Below are 19867 nucleotides of genomic sequence, written 5' to 3' on the forward strand. Positions count from 1 at the left end.
CCGACTGAGCGCGCTCAGTGCTTAATGGCTAAATTGGGAAGACTGTTACTAATCGCTTATTGAATAATGAAAGTGACACAGCTGATAAAAGATTTCAATACGCTGGATTATTTATAATATTTCACTTAAGCTGACTAATCGGGGCGAGTCTGCTGCTGACGGGCGGAGGAGGCGAAGGCGATGGGGAGCGATGGCGGCCAGGATTAAAGGAATAAAGACAGAATAAAGAGAGAAAATCACATTTACTCAGAGCGCAGGATGCAGCGCCCATCCATCACTCAGGCAGCCACTCGTCATGTCTGCTGCTTGTTGCCGCGCTGATGGAGAGACCAACATTACACATCTGCTGCAGCCGCCACATCTGTTCAGCCATGCACAGACTGCCTCCATTAGCAACGCCGAATCAGAGACAACCAACCGCTGGCCAGGGATCGACGGGGGCGGAGCTACGCTGGCACAGGCCAATCAGAACGCTGCTCCTGTTACACAAACCTTTGTTCCAGGAAGTCAGCGAGTGATAATGGAGGCCCTGATTGGTTGGCAACAACCCGGCGAGTCAAAACTGATTAGATCAGACCTGAACTCTACCGGATCCTGACTGGATCCTGACTGGATCCTGACGGGATCCTGACTGGATCTTGACCGGATTCTAGTCGTCCCAGTCGGACTCGGTAAATTGCAGCAAACAGACATTTGGTTTAAAGTTTTGAAACAAATCAAAGATGGAGGCCGAGATGAAGGGCAGAGGAATGAGGATGGAGAGATCCCTCGCTCCCTCTAGAGGTCAGGAGTCTCAGACGATCACATGGCAGCGTTTCCAAACCCGGGTCTCAGAACCCGCTCACGTGTCCGCAGGCCGGACCAGAACCGGTCCGGGGTCAAACCCGGGTGAGGAAAGTGAGGCGATGGGAGGGGGGATGGCGTTACCTTCTGCAGTACCAGAGAAGCCGTCCGCCTTGAAGTTGCTGGTGCTCTTCTTCCGCCGGTGCTTCTTGCGGTTGGCGTGCGGTGATGGGGGAGGCTCCATCTTGGACTGGTGGTACTGGATACTGGGACTGGAGCAGACTGAGTCACCCAAACCGGTGTCTGCAACGTAGAGCAGCAATGAGACAGAAGACACAAGGTTTACATGAGGCTGTGTTCAAGCCAGGGTTCTGCTTACTGGATCCAGACCAGTCTAGACTGGTACCAAACCAGTCTAGACTGGTACCAAACCAGTCTAAATTGGTACCAAACCAGTCTAGACTGGTAGCAAACCAGTCTAGACTGGTACCAAACCAGTCTAGACTGGTACCAAACCAGTCTAAATTGGTACCAAACCAGTCTAGACTGGTACCAAACCAGTCTAAATTGGTACCAAACCAGTCTAGACTGGTACCAAACCAGTCTAGACTGGTACCAAACCAGTCTAAACTGGTACCAAACCAGTCTAAATTGGTACCAAACCAGTCTAGACTGGTAGCAAACCAGTCTAGACTGGTACCAAACCAGTCTAGACTGGTACCAAACCAGTCTAGACTGGTACCAAACCAGTCTAAATTGGTACCAAACCAGTCTAGACTGGTAGCAAACCAGTCTAGACTGGTAGCAAACCAGTCTAGACTGGTACCAAACCAGTCTAGACTGGTACCAAACCAGTCTAAATTTGTACCAAACCAGTCTAGACTGGTAGCAAACCAGTCTAGACTGGTACCAAACCAGTCTAGACTGGTACCAAACCAGTCTAAACTGGTACCAAACCAGTCTAGACTGGTACCAACCAGTCTAGACTGGTACCAAACCAGTCTAGACTGGTACCAAACCAGACTGGTACCAAACCAGTCTAGACTGGTACCAAACCAGTCTAAACTGGTACCAAACCAGTCTAGACTGGTACCAAACCAGTCTAGACTGGTACCAAACCAGTCTAAATTGGTACCAAACCAGTCTAGACTGGTACCAAACCAGTCTAGACTGGTACCAAACCAGTCTAAATTGGTACCAAACCAGTCTAGACTGGTACCAAACCAGTCTAGACTGGTTTTCTCTGGTCCTGCTAGAGAAAACCAGTCTCTAGCAGGACTGGTTTTAGACTGGAACCAGTTCCTAACTGGTTTAGGACTGGTTTTAGTGACATGGTAAATTAGTCTTGGACTGGTATTAATCTGGTCTCAGAGGTTTTGTCACTGGACACAGAACCAGTGAATCTGGTTCTGAAATGTCGTAATCAGAACCAGGATTAACGCTGAGTTCAGACGTAGTGGTTTTGTTATTTCCGTCTCCTGGCTCATGGCTCTGTTTGTTGGTTTTGGTGTCTGTGAGGTCGCGACCTGCTGTGATTTGTCTGATTCGGTGGGTAGTCTGCAGCGGTCGGGCCTGAGCCTCTCCGCTGCGCCGCCGCGTCTCTCTGGCCTCCCTCAGTAGGCTGACAGCTGTGACCAGCGGCGGAATAAAATAACATTCGGCTCTCATCAATCGGCCGGCGCGGCGGCGCGCTGACAGCAGCTCCGTGCGTCTGAACGGAACCCCGACCCGCGCGGCGCCCAAGGACGGCCATAACTTACTTTACAATCGTTTAGTCTCAGCTCAAGTGGAAAATGTGACAACTTATCTCTGCTGACAAGACGCCGTCCCCGAGCGGCAATTAACGGCCGCCATCTGCAGACCTGCTCCGGTCCGCAGCGCCCCCCGCAGCATCACTCTGCCGCCGCAGAACTGCAGCTGGGAAGGTTTTATATTCATTTAATAACTGAATGCTTCAGCTACACTGTAAAAATGAGCTTCAGTTCAGGTAAACTTAACTAGACTACATAAAACTTGTTTGTTTTTCTCAGAAGTCCAGGAACTTTGCAGACCCTGGAACCAACCGGACCTCTGGCTCATTTTAATAACTTACTGCCTCGTTTAAAACTCATGTCTGTTTCTAATGTGTTTTTATTTCATCATTTGAATTTCTTCTCCGGTACCAGTTTCTGATTTACTGGAAAAATATCTGGAGAAGAAATCTCTTTTATAGGACTAAACTGAAACAAATTCAAAGGTTTTCAACTTTTACAATCTGGTTTGAACTGGTTTCTGATTGGTTTGAACTGGTTTCCGATTGGTTTGAACTGGTTTCTGATTGGTTTGAACTGGTTTCTGATTGGTTTGAAACTGGTTTATGTTGGTTTGAACTGGTTATGTTGGTTTGAACTGGTTTCTGATTGGTTTGAACTGGTTTATGTTGGTTTGAACTGGTTTATGTTGGTTTGAACTGGTTTATGTTGGTTTGAACTGGTTTCTGATTGGTTTGAACTGGTTTATGTTGGTTTGAACTGGTTTATGTTGGTTTGAACTGGTTTCTGATTGGTTTGAACTGGTTTCTGATTGGTTTGAACTGGTTTCCGATTGGTTTGAACTGGTTTCTGATTGGTTTGAACTGGTTTATGTTGGTTTGAACTGGTTTCCGATTGGTTTGAACTGGTTTCTGATTGGTTTGAACTGGTTTATGTTGGTTTGAACTGGTTTCCGATTGGTTTGAACTGGTTTCTGATTGGTTTGAACTGGTTTCTGATTGGTTTGAACTGGTTTCCGATTGGTTTGAACTGGTTTCCGATTGGTTTGAACTGGTTTCCGATTGGTATGAACTGGTTTCTGATTGGTTTGAACTGGTTTCCGATTGGTTTGAACTGGTTTCCGATTGGTTTGAACTGGTTTCCGATTGGTATGAACTGGTTTCTGATTGGTTTGAACTGGTTTACGTTGGTTTGAACTGGTTTCTGATTGGTTTGAACTGGTTTATGTTGGTTTGAACTGGTTTCCGATTGGTTTGAACTGGTTTCCGATTGGTTTGAACTGGTTTATGTTGGTTTGAACTGGTTTATGTTGGTTTGAACTGGTTTATGTTGGTTTGAACTGGTTTCTGATTGGTTTGAACTGGTTTATGTTGGTTTGAACTGGTTTATGTTGGTTTGAACTGGTTTCCGATTGGTTTGAACTGGTTTCCGATTGGTTTGAACTGGTTTCTGATTGGTTTGAACTGGTTTATGTTGGTTTGAACTGGTTTATGTTGGTTTGAACTGGTTTCTGATTGGTTTGAACTGGTTTATGTTGGTTTGAACTGGTTTATGTTGGTTTGAACTGGTTTCTGATTGGTTTGAACTGGTTATGTTGGTTTGAACTGGTTTATGTTGGTTTGACTGGTTTATGTTGGTTTGAACTGGTTTTTGTTGGTTTGAACTGGTTTCTGATTGGTTTGAACTGGTTTCTGATTGGTTTGAACTGGTTTCTGGTTGGTTTGAACTGGTTTATGTTGGTTTGAACTGGTTTCTGATTGGTTTGAACTGGTTTCTGATTGGTTTGAACTGGTTTCTGATTGGTTTGAACAGGTTTATGGTTTGAACTGGTTTATGTTGGTTTGAACCGGTTTCTGATTGGTCTGAACTGGTTTATGTTGGTTTGAACTGGTTTATGTTGGTTTGAACTGGTTTATGTTGGTTTGAACTGGTTTTTGTTGGTTTGAACTGGTTTATGTTGGTTTGAACTGGTTTCTGATTGGTTTGAACTGGTTTCTGATTGGTTTGAACTGGTTTTTGTTGGTTTGAACTGGTTTATGTTGGTTTGAACTGGTTTCTGATTGGTTTGAACTGGTTTATGTTGGTTTGAACTGGTTTCTGGTTGGTATGAACTGGTTTACGTTGGTTTGAACTGGTTTATGTTGGTTTGAACTGGTTTCTGATTGGTTTGAACTGGTTTATGTTGGTTTGAACTGGTTTATGTTGGTTTGAACTGGTTGTTGGTTTGAACTGGTTTCTGATTGGTTTGAACTGGTTTCTGATTGGTTTGAACTGGTTTCTGATTGGTTTGAACTGGTTTTTTTGTTGGTTTGAACTGGTTTCTGATTGGTTTGAACAGGTTTATGTTGGTTTGAACTGGTTTATGTTGGTTTGAACTGGTTTCTGATTGGTTTGAACTTTTTAATGTTGGTTTGAACCGGTTTCTGATTGGTTTGAACTGGTTATGTTGGTTTGAACTGGTTTCTGATTGGTTTGAACTGGTTTCTGATTGGTTTGAACTGGTTTTTGTTGGTTTGAACTGGTTTATGTTGGTTTGAACTGGTTTCTGATTGGTTTGAACTGGTTTATGTTGGTTTGAACTGGTTTCTGATTGGTTTGAACTGGTTTATGTTGGTTTGAACTGGTTTCTGGTTGGTATGAACTGGTTTACGTTGGTTTGAACTGGTTTATGTTGGTTTGAACTGGTTTCTGATTGGTTTGAACTGGTTTATGTTGGTTTGAACTGGTTTCTGATTGGTTTGAAACTGGTATCTGGTTGGTTTGAACTGGTTTCTGATTGGTTTGAGCTGGTTTATGTCGGTTTGAACTGGTTTTTGTTGGTTTGAACTGGTTTATGTTGGTTTGAACTGGTTTATCTTGGTTTGAACTGGTTTCTGATTGGTTTGAACTGGTTTATGTTGGTGTGAACTGGTTTATGTTGGTGTGAACTGGTTTCTGATTGGTTTGAACTGGTTATGTTGGTTTGAACTGGTTTCTTATTGGTTTGAACTGGTTTCTGATTGGTTTGAACTGGATGAAAATTCGGTCTTGGTCTTGGCTGAAGTGTGGAAATGATTTAGCATAACGGTGTGAGGTTTGTTTCAAGCAGTTTTCTGTTTGCATTAAACTGGTTTGAAACCAGTTCCATGATTTTGTTGATCGTCAGTGTGGGGGAGTTGAGTACAAGCAGCAACACTTCTCCTCTCCACCAGCTTCACAGCTTTAAACGCTGCTTTAGGACGGCTGGTGGGGGGCTGCCAGTCAGACTTATCATCATGACAACACGCGGCCTGACAGCTGTCAGTCTGTGTGTGTGTGTGTTTGGTCCTGAGGACGTAATGCTGCCACTTCAAGTCAAGCACACACCCCAGCAGCCACAGAGCTCTACCATGCAGCTGCACCGTGAGGCCCAGGGCCCCCTGGTGCTGCTGCGTGTCTGGCCTCCTGAGCCTCTCACCTGTGCCGACTCCAGAGTTGGCGATGACGGTGGCGTCGGCCCACTGGTCGGCGCTGGAGACGGAGTAGGAGCGCTGGTGGAGGCCCTCCAGGCCGCGGCTGTTGAAGGACACCAGGCTGACGCCGCTCGCCATCTGGGACGCCGACGTGCTGCTGGACACCGAGCCTGAGGAGGGTCAGCAGGTCAGCAGGCTGCCCTCTGCAGGCAGCACAGGGAACTACAGGACTAAACACTGCGGCTGAAACCAACAATCTGATTAATCGTGATGGATCGAGCGATTTAGTAATCGATTAATCGCTAATTGGAGGATATATGAAGGCCATTAGCTGGAAGAACAACACATTCAGAGCAGGTTTCATGATTTTAACAAATCTTTTTCAATAAAAATCTGAAATATAATGGAGGTTATTTAGAATATTTACAAGAATATTAGAGATTTTTAAATTTGGTAAATGAGTTTTTGTTTGTATCGATAATGAACTCTAAGCTGACATGAAGTCAGAGAAACACTGCCACCTGCAGGTGGGAGGTAGCATCAAATTTTCTCCTGCATTCCCCGTCCCAGTGTTTCCTCCTCCAGTGTTTCCTCTTCCTGTTGCTGTTGTTTCCTCTCCCTCCAGTCTCAGCCTGCTCGCTCACTGCATTAATATTCATGGCATTAATTAGTGATGGATCCTGAATATTCATGCTCTCAGCGGTTCTCCTGCTTGATTTAAGCCTCTGAGCTGCTTTTATGCAGCAGAGCGCGACACGCGGCGGCGCCCCCGGCTTTTGTTTTACGACGCCTCCATCAGGTGAAGCGCGGCGCTTGTTCCACCAAGGCCGGCCCGGTTTCTGAAGGACCCAGATGATGAACAGGAGCTGCTGGCCTGCATTCAGCTGAGATCATCAAACACTCAGGAAGCGGCAGAACGCCGGCGTTTCCTACGCTGCCTGAACACAGCAGGACCAGTTTTATTTCTGTAGTTCTGGATGAACTGCTGCTCTGAACATGTTTTTTTCACCAAATATCCCACCTAACAATTAATCAATAATCTCAATTAATCTGATAGATCCTTTCAGCCCAGATTAAAATCCAGTTTAATAAACTGAAACCTCAGTGGCCGGCCTGCCCCAGGGCCACAGAGCTGCCCCTGAAACTGACCTGAGGCCGGTCCCAGCTGGACATTGCTCATGTCCTTCACCAGGCCGTTGGCGTTCTGGTTGGACCCGGCGCCGCAGGCTGAGACGGCGCGCGGCGGCCTCTTCCCCGGAACCTTAACGGTGGTCCGCAGAAGATCGATTTCCTTCCCGTGAACGTTCTGCATGTAGTCCTGAGAGACAGAGAGAGACAGAGAGACAGAGAGACAGAGAGAGAGACAGAGAGAGACAGAGAGAGAGAGAGAGAGACAGAGAGAGAGAGAGACAGAGAGAGAGAGAGAGAGAAGAGAGAGACAGAGAGAGAGAGAGACAGAGAGAGAGAGAGAGACAGAGAGAGAGAGAGACAGAGAAAGAGAGAGACAGAGAGAGAGAGACAGAGACAGAGAGAGAGACAGAGAGAGACAGAGAGAGAGAGACAGAGAGAGAGACAGAGAGAGAGACAGAGAGAGAGACAGAGAGACAGAGAGAGAGACGAGAGAGAGACAGAGAGACAGAGAGAGAGAGAGAGACAGAGAGACAGAGAGAGAGAGAGACAGAGAGAGAGAGAGACAGAGAGAGACAGAGAGAGAGACAGAGAGAGACAGAGAGAGACAGAGACAGAGAGAGACAGAGAGACAGAGACAGAGACAGAGACAGAGAGACAGAGAGAGAGACAGAGAGAGAGAGAGACAGAGAGAGAGAGAGAGACAGAGAGAGAGAGACAGAGAGAGAGACAGAGAGAGAGACAGAGAGAGACAGAGAGACAGAGAGAGAGACAGAGAGAGAGAGGATAACAATAAGGCCAATAAATGCAATTTCCTGCTTTGAATCAAGTTTTATTTTCCGTTAGCAAACATTCCTGATTGTATTCAGCCTCAGTGACTTTGTGACGGCAGAAATAACCAAACAATAACTAGTTTGAAATAATCTGATTCATCCAGCTGACCAAATGTTCTGGGACTCTCCTGGATTGCTCATGGGTTCTGTTTTCCAGATACTGAAACATTTTAATGGATGGTTTTTAGCTAAAACATCAGAACCACCAGGACAGAACCAGAACCGATCCAAACTGGACCAGAAACCAAGACTGAACTGAATCAGCTGAAACGGGTCCAAACCAGACTAGGAGTTCTCCTGGGAACCGAGCCGGACCTGGCACCAGGAGGAGCCTGAACCCGTCCACAAAAAGTACCAAACTGGTTCTGAATCAATAACCTGAAAGAAACCAGAACCAGAACTGGCCCAAACCAACCAGGTCAACAGAACCAGTCGGACCTGGTCCAGATGGGATTCAACAGGTCCAGAACCAGACCTGTGGTTGTTTACATCCTGTGTGGTTCTGATGGGTTTGGACCGCCGCCAAACGACCCGACACGTCTGATGAAGAGGCTGAGAATAACGACCGCAGTAACGGCTGCCACCGCCGTGCCGTAAATAATAACCATAAACTAGATTATTAACACACACAACACACACACACACACACACACACACACACACACACACACACTCTCTCTCTCTCTCTCTGATCGTCCCGCCTCCTGCTGGCAGCTCTCCTGACAAAGGGCCTATTCAAAGCCTAGTGCTCTCCAGGGCCTCGCCGGGGATTCTGGGTAAACGCTCCGACAGATTGACGCCCTAATGACTCTCCATCTGCATCCGACGTTCATCAGCACGGTCGCTACGGCAACAGCTGAGAGGACGGAGGGAAAGCTGCAGCATGGAGAGAGAGAGAGAGACCGGGTCGGATCAGCACCGGTCCGATCAGCACCGATCCGATCAGCACCGTCCAATCAGCACCGTCCGATCAGCACCGGTCCAATCAATCGACACCGGTCTGACCGACGGAGCAGAACCAGCAGATCTACTGGTGGCTGGTTCTGATGGAGGCGGCAGAACCTAATGACAGCCTAATATGGGTCCAGAACCAGAACTACAACTGGATCCAGAACCTCCAAAATAAGACCGAATGAAAGCCCAAACGGGTCCAGAACCTTTAGGAAACCAGTCCAATATTGAACACATAATTCTCACAGATTGGATTATTTAACTTTGACATTTTTATATTTATATGTTCACATTTAGTTATCTTCAGTGATTCGTTCAGTTTTTCCTAGTCTTGCCTCCGTACGCCTCATATCGGGTCCAAACATCAAATCTGGTTTGGACCCGACACTTGGAGCCTCACAGCCCCCTCAGGGCCCTCCAACCCCACTTTGGGAACCTGCTCCAGGCAACAATCCAGAACCAGACCGGTTCGCACATGACTCAGTCTGTAGAAGATGATTCAGTTTTCAGCAGTTCTGTGCGTAGCCAGCTGGACGGATCAGAACCAGAACCAGAACCGGGCTCAGCAGCAGCGGCGCCGCTATGATTGGATCCAGCGGCGCTGATCCAGCTGATCCGGGTCGGTCGGACTGCGCTGCTGCAGGCGGTTTATGCGGCGCTGATGTGTTATGATGAGTTTAACTCTAATTTGCTGCTTCAGCTCCTCTAACGGCTGACTGACGGTGCAGAGAGGCGAAGTGTGGCGACGGCTCTGCAGGGAATCAAACCAGCAACTCCCAGCTGCTGCTAAACTGTACTTCACTACTCAGGGTCAGGAAGGCTCAAGCTGAAAACAGTTTGCTGATCTTTAAAATGTTGTTTCATGTCAGAACTGTGGCTACGGAAGCCACAAAGGACACATGAAGCTGGACGGCAAAACCATGAAGACATGAAACTATGAATGAGTCCCAACACAAGATTAATTCACAAAGCATCAACAACCAGCCAACACGAAGAAATCTGGAAAACAAAAGCTTTTCTGACATCATGAACGTAAAGAAAAGCTTTAAAAACACAGGAAGGAAACAGCTGAAAAATCAAGTTCAGCAATAAAAACCAAGCAAAGAATAAACTCCATGATTCACAACCAGCATAGAAACTAAATAAAACTCGCTGGATGCTAGTGACAGTTCCTAAGTACTAAAAATGTAAAAATACTACAGAAAACTACCAAAAATTCATACAAATGTAGTTAAATGCCAAAGAAAACTAGGCAATGTGACAGAAGGAGCTAAAGCTAACAGAAGGAGCTAAAGTTAACAGAACGAGCTAAAGCTAAACAGAAGGAGCTAAAGCTAACAGAAGGAGCTAAAGTTAACAGAACGAGCTAAAGCTAACAGAAGGAGCTAAAGCTAACAGAATGAGTTAAAGTTAACAGAATGAGCTAAAGCTAACAGAAGGAGCTAAAGCTAACAGAACGAGCTAAAGCTAACAGAATGAGTTAAAGCTAACAGAAGGAGCTAAGCTAACAGAACGAGTTAAAGCTAACAGAAAGAGCTAAAGCTGACAGAAGGAGCTAAAGCTAACAGAAGGAGCTAAAGCTAACAGAAGGAGCTAAAGCTAACAGAACGAGCTAAAGCTAACAGAATGAGTTAAAGCTAACAGAAGGAGCTAAGCTGACAGAAGGAGCTAAAGCTAACAGAAGGAGTTAAAGCTAACAGAACGAGCTAAAGCTAACAGATGGAGCTAAAGTTAACAGAAGGAGCTAAAGCTGACAGAAGGAGCTAAAGCTGACAGATGGAGCTAAAGCTGACCGAAGGAGCTAAATCTAACAGAAGGAGCTAAAGCTAACAGAAGGAGCTAAAGCTGACAGAAGGAGCTAAAGCTAACAGAAGCTAAATCTAACAGAAGTAGCTAAAGCTGACAGAAGGAGCTAAAGCTAACAGAAGGAGCTAAAGCTAACAGAAGGAGCTAAAGCTAACAGAAGGAGCTAAAGCTAACAGAAGGAACTAAAGCTGACAGAAGGAGCTAAAGCTGACAGAACGAGCTAAAGCTGACAGAAGGAACTAAAGCTGACAGAAGGAGCTAAAGCTAACAGAAGGAGCTAAAGCTAACAGAAGGAACTAAAGCTAACAGAAGGAGCTAAAGCTGACAGAAGGAACTAAAGCTGACAGAAGGAGCTAAAGCTAACAGAAGGAGCTAAAGCTGACAGAAGGAACTAAAGCTGACAGAAGGAGCTAAAGCTAACAGAATGAGTTAAAGCTAACAGAAGGAGCTAAAGCTAACAGAACGAGTTAAAGCTAACAGAAAGAGCTAAAGCTGACAGAAGGAGCTAAAGCTAACAGAAGGAGCTAAAGCTAACAGAAGGAGCTAAAGCTAACAGAACGAGCTAAAGCTAACAGAATGAGTTAAAGCTAACAGAAGGAGCTAAAGCTGACAGAAGGAGCTAAAGCTAACAGAAGGAGTTTAAAGCTAACAGAACGAGCTAAAGCTAACAGATGGAGCTAAGTTAACAGAAGGAGCTAAAAGCTGACAGAAGGAGCTAAAGCTGACAGATGGAGCTAAAGCTGACCGAAGGAGCTAAATCTAACAGAAGGAGCTAAAGCTAACAGAAGGAGCTAAAGCTGACAGAAGGAGCTAAAGCTAACAGAAGGAGCTAAATCTAACAGAAGTAGCTAAAGCTGACAGAAGGAGCTAAAGCTAACAGAAGGAGCTAAAGCTAACAGAAGAGCTAAAGCCTAACAGAAGGAGCTAAAGCTAACAGAAGGAACTAAAGCTGACAGAAGGAGCTAAAGCTAACGAACGAGCTAAAGCTGACAGAAGGAACTAAAGCTGACAGAAGGAGCTAAAGCTAACAGAAGAGCTAAAGCTAACAGAAGGAACTAAAGCTGACAGAAGGAGCTAAAAGCTGACAGAAGGAAACTAAGCTGACAGAAGGAGCTAAAGCTAACAGAAGGAGCTAAAGCTGACAGAAGGAACTAAAGCTGACAGAAGGAGCTAAAGCTAACAGAAGGAGCTAAAGCTACAGAAGGAGCTAAAGCTGACAGAAGGAACTAAAGCTGACAGAAGGAGCTAAAGCTAACAGAAGGAGCTAAAGCTAACAGAAGGAGCTAAAGCTGACAGAAGGAGCTAAAGCTAACAGAACGAGCTAAAGCTAACAGAAGGATCTAAAGCTAACAGAAGGAGCTAAAGCTGACAGAAGGAGCTAAAGCTAACAGAAGGAGCTAAGCTAACAGAAGGAGCTAAAGCTAACAGAAGGAGCTAAAGCTGACAGAAGGAACTAAAGCTGACAGAAGGAGCTAAAGCTAACAGAAGGAGCTAAAGCTGACAGAAGGAACTAAAGCTGACAGAAGGAACTAAAGCTAACAGAAGGAGCTAAAGCTAACAGAAGGAGCTAAAGCTGACAGAAGGAGCTAAAGCTAACAGAAGGAGCTAAAGCTGACAGAAGGAGCTAAAGCTAACAGAAGGAGCTAAAGTTAACAGAACGAGCTAAAGCTAACATAAGGAGCTAAAGCTAACAGAATGAGCTAAAGTTAACAGAATGAGCTAAGCTAACAGAAGGAGCTAAAGCTAACAGAACGAGCTAAAGCTAACAGATTGAGTAAAGCTAACAGAAGGAGCTAAAGCTAACAGAACGAGTTAAAGCTAACAGAAAGAGCTAAAGCTGACAGAAGGAGCTAAAGCTAACAGAAGGAGTTAAAGCTAACAGAACGGGCTAAAGCTAACAGAAGGAGCTAAAGCTAACAAAAGGAGCTAAAGCTAACAGAAGGAGCTAAAGCTGACAGAAGGAGCTAAAGCTGACCGAATGAGCTAAAGCTAACATAAGGAGCTAAAGCTAACATAAGGAGCTAAAGCTAACAGAAGGAACTAAAGCTGACAGAAGGAGCTAAAGCTAACAGAAGGAGCTAAAGCTAACAGAAGGAGCTAAAGATGACAGAAGGAACTAAAGCTAACAGAAGGAGCTAAAGCTAACAGAAGGAGCTAAAGCTAACAGAACGAGCTAAAGCTAACAGAATGAGTAAAGCTAACAGAAGGAGCTAAAGCTGACAGAAGGAGCTAAAGCTAACAGAAGGAGTTAAAGCTAACAGAACGAGCTAAAGCTAACAGATGGAGCTAAAGTTAACAGAAGGAGCTAAAGCTGACAGAAGGAGCTAAAGCTGACAGAAGGAACTAAAGCTGACAGAAGGAGCTAAAGCTAACAGAAGGAGCTAAAGCTAACAGAAGGAGCTAAAGCTAACAGAAGGAGCTAAAGCTAACAGAAGGAACTAAAGCTGACAGAAGGAGCTAAAGCTAACAGAAGGAGCTAAAGCTAACAGAAGGAGCTAAAGCTAACAGAAGGAGCTAAAGCTGACAGAAGGAGCTAAAGCTAACAGAAGGAGCTAAAGCTAACAGAAGGAGCTAAAGCTGACAGAAGGAACTAAAGCTGACAGAAGGAGCTAAAGCTAACAGAAGGAGCTAAAGCTAACAGAAGGAGCTAAAGCTGACAGAAGGAGCTAAAGCTAACAGAAGGAGCTAAAGCTAACAGAAGGAGCTAAAGCTAACAGAAGGAGCTAAAGCTAACAGAAGGAGCTAAAGCTGACAGAAGGAGCTAAAGCTAACAGAAGGAGCTAAAGCTAACAGAATGAGCTAAAGTTAACAGAATGAGCTAAAGCTAACAGAAGGAGCTAAAGCTAACAGAACGAGCTAAAGCTAACAGATTGAGTTAAAGCTAACAGAAGGAGCTAAAGCTAACAGAACGAGTTAAAGCTAACAGAAGAGCTAAAGCTGACAGAAGGAGCTAAAGCTAACAGAAGGAGTTAAAGCTAACAGAACGGGCTAAAGCTAACAGAAGGAGCTAAAGCTAACAAAAGGAGCTAAAGCTAACAGAAGGAGCTAAGCTGACAGAAGGAGCTAAAGCTGACCGAATGAGCTAAAGCTAATAAGGAGCTAAAGCTAACATAAGGAGCTAAAGCTAACAGAAGGAACTAAAGCTGACAGAAGGAGCTAAAGCTAACAGAAGGCTAAAGCTAACAGAAGGAGCTAAAGATGACAGAAGGAACTAAAGCTAACAGAAGGAGCTAAAGCTAACAGAAGGAGCTAAAGCTAACAGAACGAGCTAAAGCTAACAGAATGAGTTAAAGCTAACAGAAGGAGCTAAAGCTGACAGAAGGAGCTAAAGCTAACAGAAGGAGTTAAAGCTAACAGAACGAGCTAAAGCTAACAGATGGAGCTAAAGTTAACAGAAGGAGCTAAAGCTGACAGAAGGAGCTAAAGCTGACAGAAGGAACTAAAGCTGACAGAAGGAGCTAAAGCTAACAGAAGGAGCTAAAGCTAACAGAAGTAGCTAAAGCTAACAGAAGGAGCTAAAGCTAACAGAAGGAGCTAAAGCTAACAGAAGGAACTAAAGCTGACAGAAGGAGCTAAAGCTAACAGAAGGAGCTAAAGCTAACAGAAGGAGCTAAAGCTAACAGAAGGAGCTAAAGCTGACAGAAGGAGCTAAAGCTAACAGAAGGAGCTAAAGCTAACAGAAGGAGCTAAAGCTAACAGAAGGAGCTAAAGCTGACAGAAGGAACTAAAGCTGACAGAAGGAGCTAAAGCTAACAGAAGGAGCTAAAGCTACAGAAGGAGCTAAAGCTAACAGAAGGAGCTAAAGCTAACAGAAGGAGCTAAAGCTAACAGAAGGAGCTAAAGCTAACAGAAGGAACTAAAGCTGACAGAAGGAGCTAAAGCTAACAGAAGGAGCTAAAGCTAACAGAAGGAGCTAAAGCTGACAGAAGGAACTAAAGCTGACAGAAGAAGCTAAAGCTGACAGAAGGAGCTAAAGCTAACAGAAGGAGCTAAAGCTGACAGAAGGAACTAAAGCTGACAGAAGGAGCTAAAGCTAACAGAATGAGTTAAAGCTAACAGAAGGAGCTAAAGCTAACAGAACGAGTTAAAGCTAACAGAAAGAGCTAAAGCTGACAGAAGGAGCTAAAGCTAACAGAAGGAGCTAAAGCTAACAGAAGGAGCTAAATCTAACAGAACGAGCTAAAGCTAACAGAATGAGTTAAAGCTAACAGAAGAGCTAAAGCTGACAGAAGGAGCTAAAGCTAACAGAAGGAGTTAAAGCTAACAGAACGAGCTAAAGCTAACAGATGGAGCTAAAGTTACAGAAGGAGCTAAAGCTGACAGAAGGAGCTAAAGCTGACAGATGGAGCTAAAGCTGACCGAAGGAGCTAAATCTAACAGAAGGAGCTAAAGCTAACAGAAGGAGCTAAAGCTGACAGAAGGAGCTAAAGCTAACAGAAGGAGCTAAATCTAACAGAAGTAGCTAAAGCTGACAGAAGGAGCTAAAGCTAACAGAAGGAGCTAAAGCTAACAGAAGGAGCTAAAGCTGACAGAAGGAGCTAAAGCTAACAGAAGGAGCTAAAGCTAACAGAAGGAGCTAAAGCTGACAGAAGGAACTAAAGCTGACAGAAGGAGCTAAAGCTAACAGAAGGAGCTAAAGCTAACAGAAGGAGCTAAAGCTGACAGAAGGAGCTAAAGCTAACAAGGAGCTAAAGCTAACAGAAGGAGCTAAAGCTAACAGAAGGAGCTAAAGCTAACAGAAGGAGCTAAAGCTAACAGAAGGAACTAAAGCTGACAGAAGGAGCTAAAGCTAACAGAAGGAGCTAAAGCTAACAATGAGCTAAAGTTAACAGAATGGAGCTAAAGCTAACAGAAGGAGCTAAAGCTACATAAGGAGCTAAAGCTAACAAAGGAGCTAAAGCTAACAGAAGGAACTAAAGCTGACAGAAGGAGCTAAAGCTAACAGAAGGAGCTAAAGCTAACAGAAGGAGCTAAAGATGACAGAAGGAACTAAAGCTAACAGAAGGAGCTAAAGCTAACAGAAGGAGCTAAAGCTAACAGAAACGAGCTAAAGCTAACAGAATGAGTTAAAGCTAACAGAAGGAGCTAAAGCTGACAGAAGGAGCTAAAGCTAACAGAAGGAGTTAAAGCTAACAGAACGAGCTAAAGCTAACAGATGGAGCTAAAGTTAACAGAAGGAGCTAAAGCTGACAGAAGGAGCTAAAGCTGACAGAAGGAACTAAAGCTGACAGAAGGAGCTAAAGCTAACAGAAGGCTAAAGCTAACAGAAGTAGCTAAAGCTAACAGAAGGAGCTAAGCTAACAGAAGGAGCTAAAGCTAACAGAAGGAACTAAAGCTGACAGAAGGAGCTAAAGCTGACAGAAGGAGCTAAAGCTGACCGAATGAGCTAAAGCTAACATAAGGAGCTAAAGCTAACATAAGGAGCTAAAGCTAACAGAAGGAACTAAAGCTGACAGAAGGAGCTAAAGCTAACAGAAGGAGCTAAAGCTAACAGAAGGAGCTAAAGATGACAGAAGGAACTAAAGCTAACAGAAGGAGCTAAAGCTAACAGAAGGAGCTAAAGCTAACAGACGAGCTAAAGCTAACAGAATGAGTTAAAGCTAACAGAAGGAGCTAAAGCTGACAGAAGAGCTAAAGCTAACAGAAGGAGTTAAAGCTAACAGAACGAGCTAAAGCTAACAGATGGAGCTAAAGTTAACAGAAGGAGCTAAAGCTGACAGAAGGAGCTAAAGCTGACAGAAGGAACTAAAGCTGACAGAAGGAGCTAAAGCTAACAGAAGTAGCTAAAGCTAACAGAAGGAGCTAAAGCTAACAGAAGGAGCTAAAGCTAACAGAAGGAACTAAAGCTGACAGAAGGAGCTAAAGCTAACAGAAGGAGCTAAAGCTAACAGAAGGAGCTAAAGCTGACAGAAGGAGCTAAAGCTAACAGAAGGAGCTAAAGCTAACAGAAGGAGCTAAAGCTAACAGAAGCTAAAGCTGACAGAAGGAACTAAAGCTGACAGAAGGAGCTAAAGCTAACAGAAGGAGCTAAAGCTAACAGAAGGAGCTAAAGCTGACAGAAGGAGCTAAAGCTAACAGAAGGAGCTAAAGCTAACAGAAGGAGCTAAAGCTAACAGAAGGAGCTAAAGCTAACAGAAGGAACTAAAGCTGACAGAAGGAGCTAAAGCTAACAGAAGGAGCTAAAGCTAACAGAAGGAGCTAAAGCTGACAGAAGGAACTAAAGCTGACAGAAGGAGCTAAAGCTGACAGAAGGAGCTAAAGCTAACAGAAGGAGCTAAAGCTGACAGAAGGAACTAAAGCTGACAGAAGGAGCTAAAGCTAACAGAATGAGTCAAAGCTAACAGAAGGAGCTAAAGCTAACAGAACGAGTTAAAGCTAACAGAAAGAGCTAAAGCTGACAGAAGGAGCTAAAGCTAACAGAAGGAGCTAAAGCTAACAGAAGGAGCTAAAGCTAACAGAACGAGCTAAAGCTAACAGAATGAGTTAAAGCTAACAGAAGGAGCTAAAGCTGACAGAAGGAGCTAAAGCTAACAGAAGGAGTTTAAAGCTAACAGAACGAGCTAAAGCTAACAGATGGAGCTAAAGTTAACAGAAGGAGCTAAAGCTGACAGAAGGAGCTAAAGCTGACAGATGGAGCTAAAGCTGACCGAAGGAGCTAAATCTAACAGAAGGAGCTAAAGCTAACAGAAGGAGCTAAAGCTGACAGAAGGAGCTAAAGCTAACAGAAGGAGCTAAATCTAACAGAAGTAGCTAAAGCTGACAGAAGGAGCTTAAGCTAACAGAAGGAGCTAAAGCTAACAGAAGGAGCTAAAGCTAACAAAGGAACTAAAGCTGACAGAAGGAGCTAAAGCTAACAGAACGAGCTAAAGCTGACAGAAGGAACTAAAGCTGACAGAAGGAGCTAAGCTAACAGAAGGAGCTAAAGCTAACAGAAGGAACTAAAGCTAACAGAAGGAGCTAAAGCTGACAGAAGGAACTAAAGCTGACAGAAGGAGCTAAAGCTAACAGAGCTAACGCTGACAGAAGGAACTAAAGCTGACAGAAGGAGCTAAAGCTAACAGAAGGAGCTAAAGCTAACAGAAGGAGCTAAAGCTGACAGAAGGAACTAAAGCTAACAGAAGGAGCTAAAGCTAACAGAAGGAGCTAAAGCTGACAGAAGGAGCTAAAGCTAACAGAACGAGCTAAAGCTAACAGAAGGAGCTAAAGCTAACAGAAGGAGCTAAAGCTAACAGAAGGAGCTAAAGCTGACAGAAGGAGCTAAAGCTAACAGAAGGAGCTAAAGCTAACAGAAGGAACTAAAGCTGAAAGAAGGAGCTAAGCTGACAGAAGGAACTAAAGCTGACAGAAGGAGCTAAAGCTAACAGAAGGAGCTAAAGCTGACAGAAGGAACTAAAGCTGACAGAAGAACTAAAGCTAACAGAAGGAGCTAAAGCTAACAGAAAGGAGCTAAAGCTGACAGAAGGAGCTAAAGCTAACAGAAGGAGCTAAAGCTGACAGAAGGAGCTAAAGCTAACAGAAGGAGCTAAAGTTAACAGAACGAGCTAAAGCTAACATAAGGAGCTAAAGCTAACAGAATGAGCTAAAGTTAACAGAATGAGCTAAAGCTAACAGAAGGAGCTAAAGCTAACAGAACGAGCTAAAGCTAACAGATTGAGTTAAAGCTACAGAAGGAGCTAAAGCTAACAGAACGAGTTAAAGCTAACAGAAAGAGCTAAAGCTGACAGAAGGAGCTAAAGCTAACAGAAGGAGTTAAAGCTAACAGAACGGGCTAAAGCTAACAGAAGGAGCTAAAGCTAACAAAGGAGCTAAAGCTAACAGAAGGAGCTAAAGCTGACAGAAGGAGCTAAAGCTGACCGAATGAGCTAAAGCTAACATAAGGAGCTAAAGCTAACATAAGGAGCTAAAGCTAACAGAAGGAACTAAAGCTGACAGAAGGAGCTAAAGCTAACAGAAGGAGCTAAAGCTAACAGAAGAGCTAAAGATGACAGAAGGAACTAAAGCTAACAGAAGGAGCTAAAGCTAACAGAAGGAGCTAAAGCTAACAGAAGGAGCTAAAGCTAACAGAATGAGTTAAAGCTAACAGAAGGAGCTAAAGCTGACAGAAGGAGCTAAAGCTAACAGAAGGAGTTAAAGCTAACAGAACGAGCTAAAGCTAACAGACGGAGCTAAAGTTAACAGAAGGAGCTAAAGCTGACAGAAGGAACTAAAGCTGACAGAAGGAGCTAAAGCTAACAGAAGGAGCTAAAGCTAACAGAAGTAGCTAAAGCTAACAGAAGGAGCTAAAGCTAACAGAAGGAGCTAAAGCTAACAGAAGGACCTAAAGCTGACAGAAGGAGCTAAAGCTAACAGAAGGAGCTAAAGCTAACAGAAGGAGCTAAAAGCTAACAGAAGGCTAAAGCTGACAGAAGGAGCTAAAGCTAACAGAAGGAGCTAAAGCTAACAGAAGGAGCTAAAGCTAACAGAAGGAGCTAAAGCTGACAGAAGGAACTAAAGCTGACAGAAGGAGCTAAAGCTAACAGAAGGAGCTAAAGCTAACAGAAGGAGCTAAAGCTGACAGAAGGAGCTAAAGCTAACAGAAGGAGCTAAAGCTAACAGAAGGAGCTAAAGCTAACAGAAGGAGCTAAAGCTAACAGAAGGAGCTAAAGCTAACAGAAGGAACTAAAGCTGACAGAAGGAGCTAAAGCTAACAGAAGGAGCTAAAGCTAACAGAATGAGCTAAAGTTAACAGAATGAGCTAAAGCTAACAGAAGGAGCTAAAGCTAACAGACGAGCTAAAGCTAACAGATTGAGTTAAAGCTAACAGAAGGAGCTAAAGCTAACAGAACGAGTTAAAGCTAACAGAAGAGCTAAAGCTGACAGAAGGAGCTAAAGCTAACAGAGTTAAAGCTAACAGAACGGGCTAAAGCTAACAGAAGGAGCTAAAGCTAACAAAAGGAGCTAAAGCTAACAGAAGGAGCTAAAGCTGACAGAAGGAGCTAAAGCTGACCGAATGAGCTAAAGCTAACAGAAGGAGCTAAAGCTAACAGAAGGAGTAAAGCTAACAGAAGGAACTAAAGCTGACAGAAGGAGCTAAAGCTAACAGAAGGAGCTAAAGCTACAGAAGAGCTAAAGATGACAGAAGGAACTAAAGCTAACAGAAGGAGCTAAAGCTAACAGAAGGAGCTAAAGCTAACAGAACGAGCTA

The 19867-nt window shown here is 44.2% G+C and overlaps 1 protein-coding gene across 1 annotated transcript in view; it reads right to left on the minus strand.

Moving 5' to 3' along the window:
* The window catches only part of LOC129356805 (arf-GAP with GTPase, ANK repeat and PH domain-containing protein 1-like), an 88933-nt gene that overhangs the window by 19515 nt on the left and 49551 nt on the right, over nucleotides 1-19867 (minus strand). Inside the window, 3 exon segments of the mRNA XM_055026354.1 lie at nucleotides 928-1086; nucleotides 5971-6135; nucleotides 7115-7283. Of these exon segments, the coding sequence (XP_054882329.1) occupies nucleotides 928-1086; nucleotides 5971-6135; nucleotides 7115-7283 (493 nt within the window).

This window comes from Poeciliopsis prolifica, unplaced genomic scaffold (genome assembly GCF_027474105.1).
Source record: "Poeciliopsis prolifica strain line A6 unplaced genomic scaffold, Auburn_PproV2 SCAFFOLD195, whole genome shotgun sequence".
NCBI lineage: Eukaryota > Metazoa > Chordata > Actinopteri > Cyprinodontiformes > Poeciliidae > Poeciliopsis > Poeciliopsis prolifica.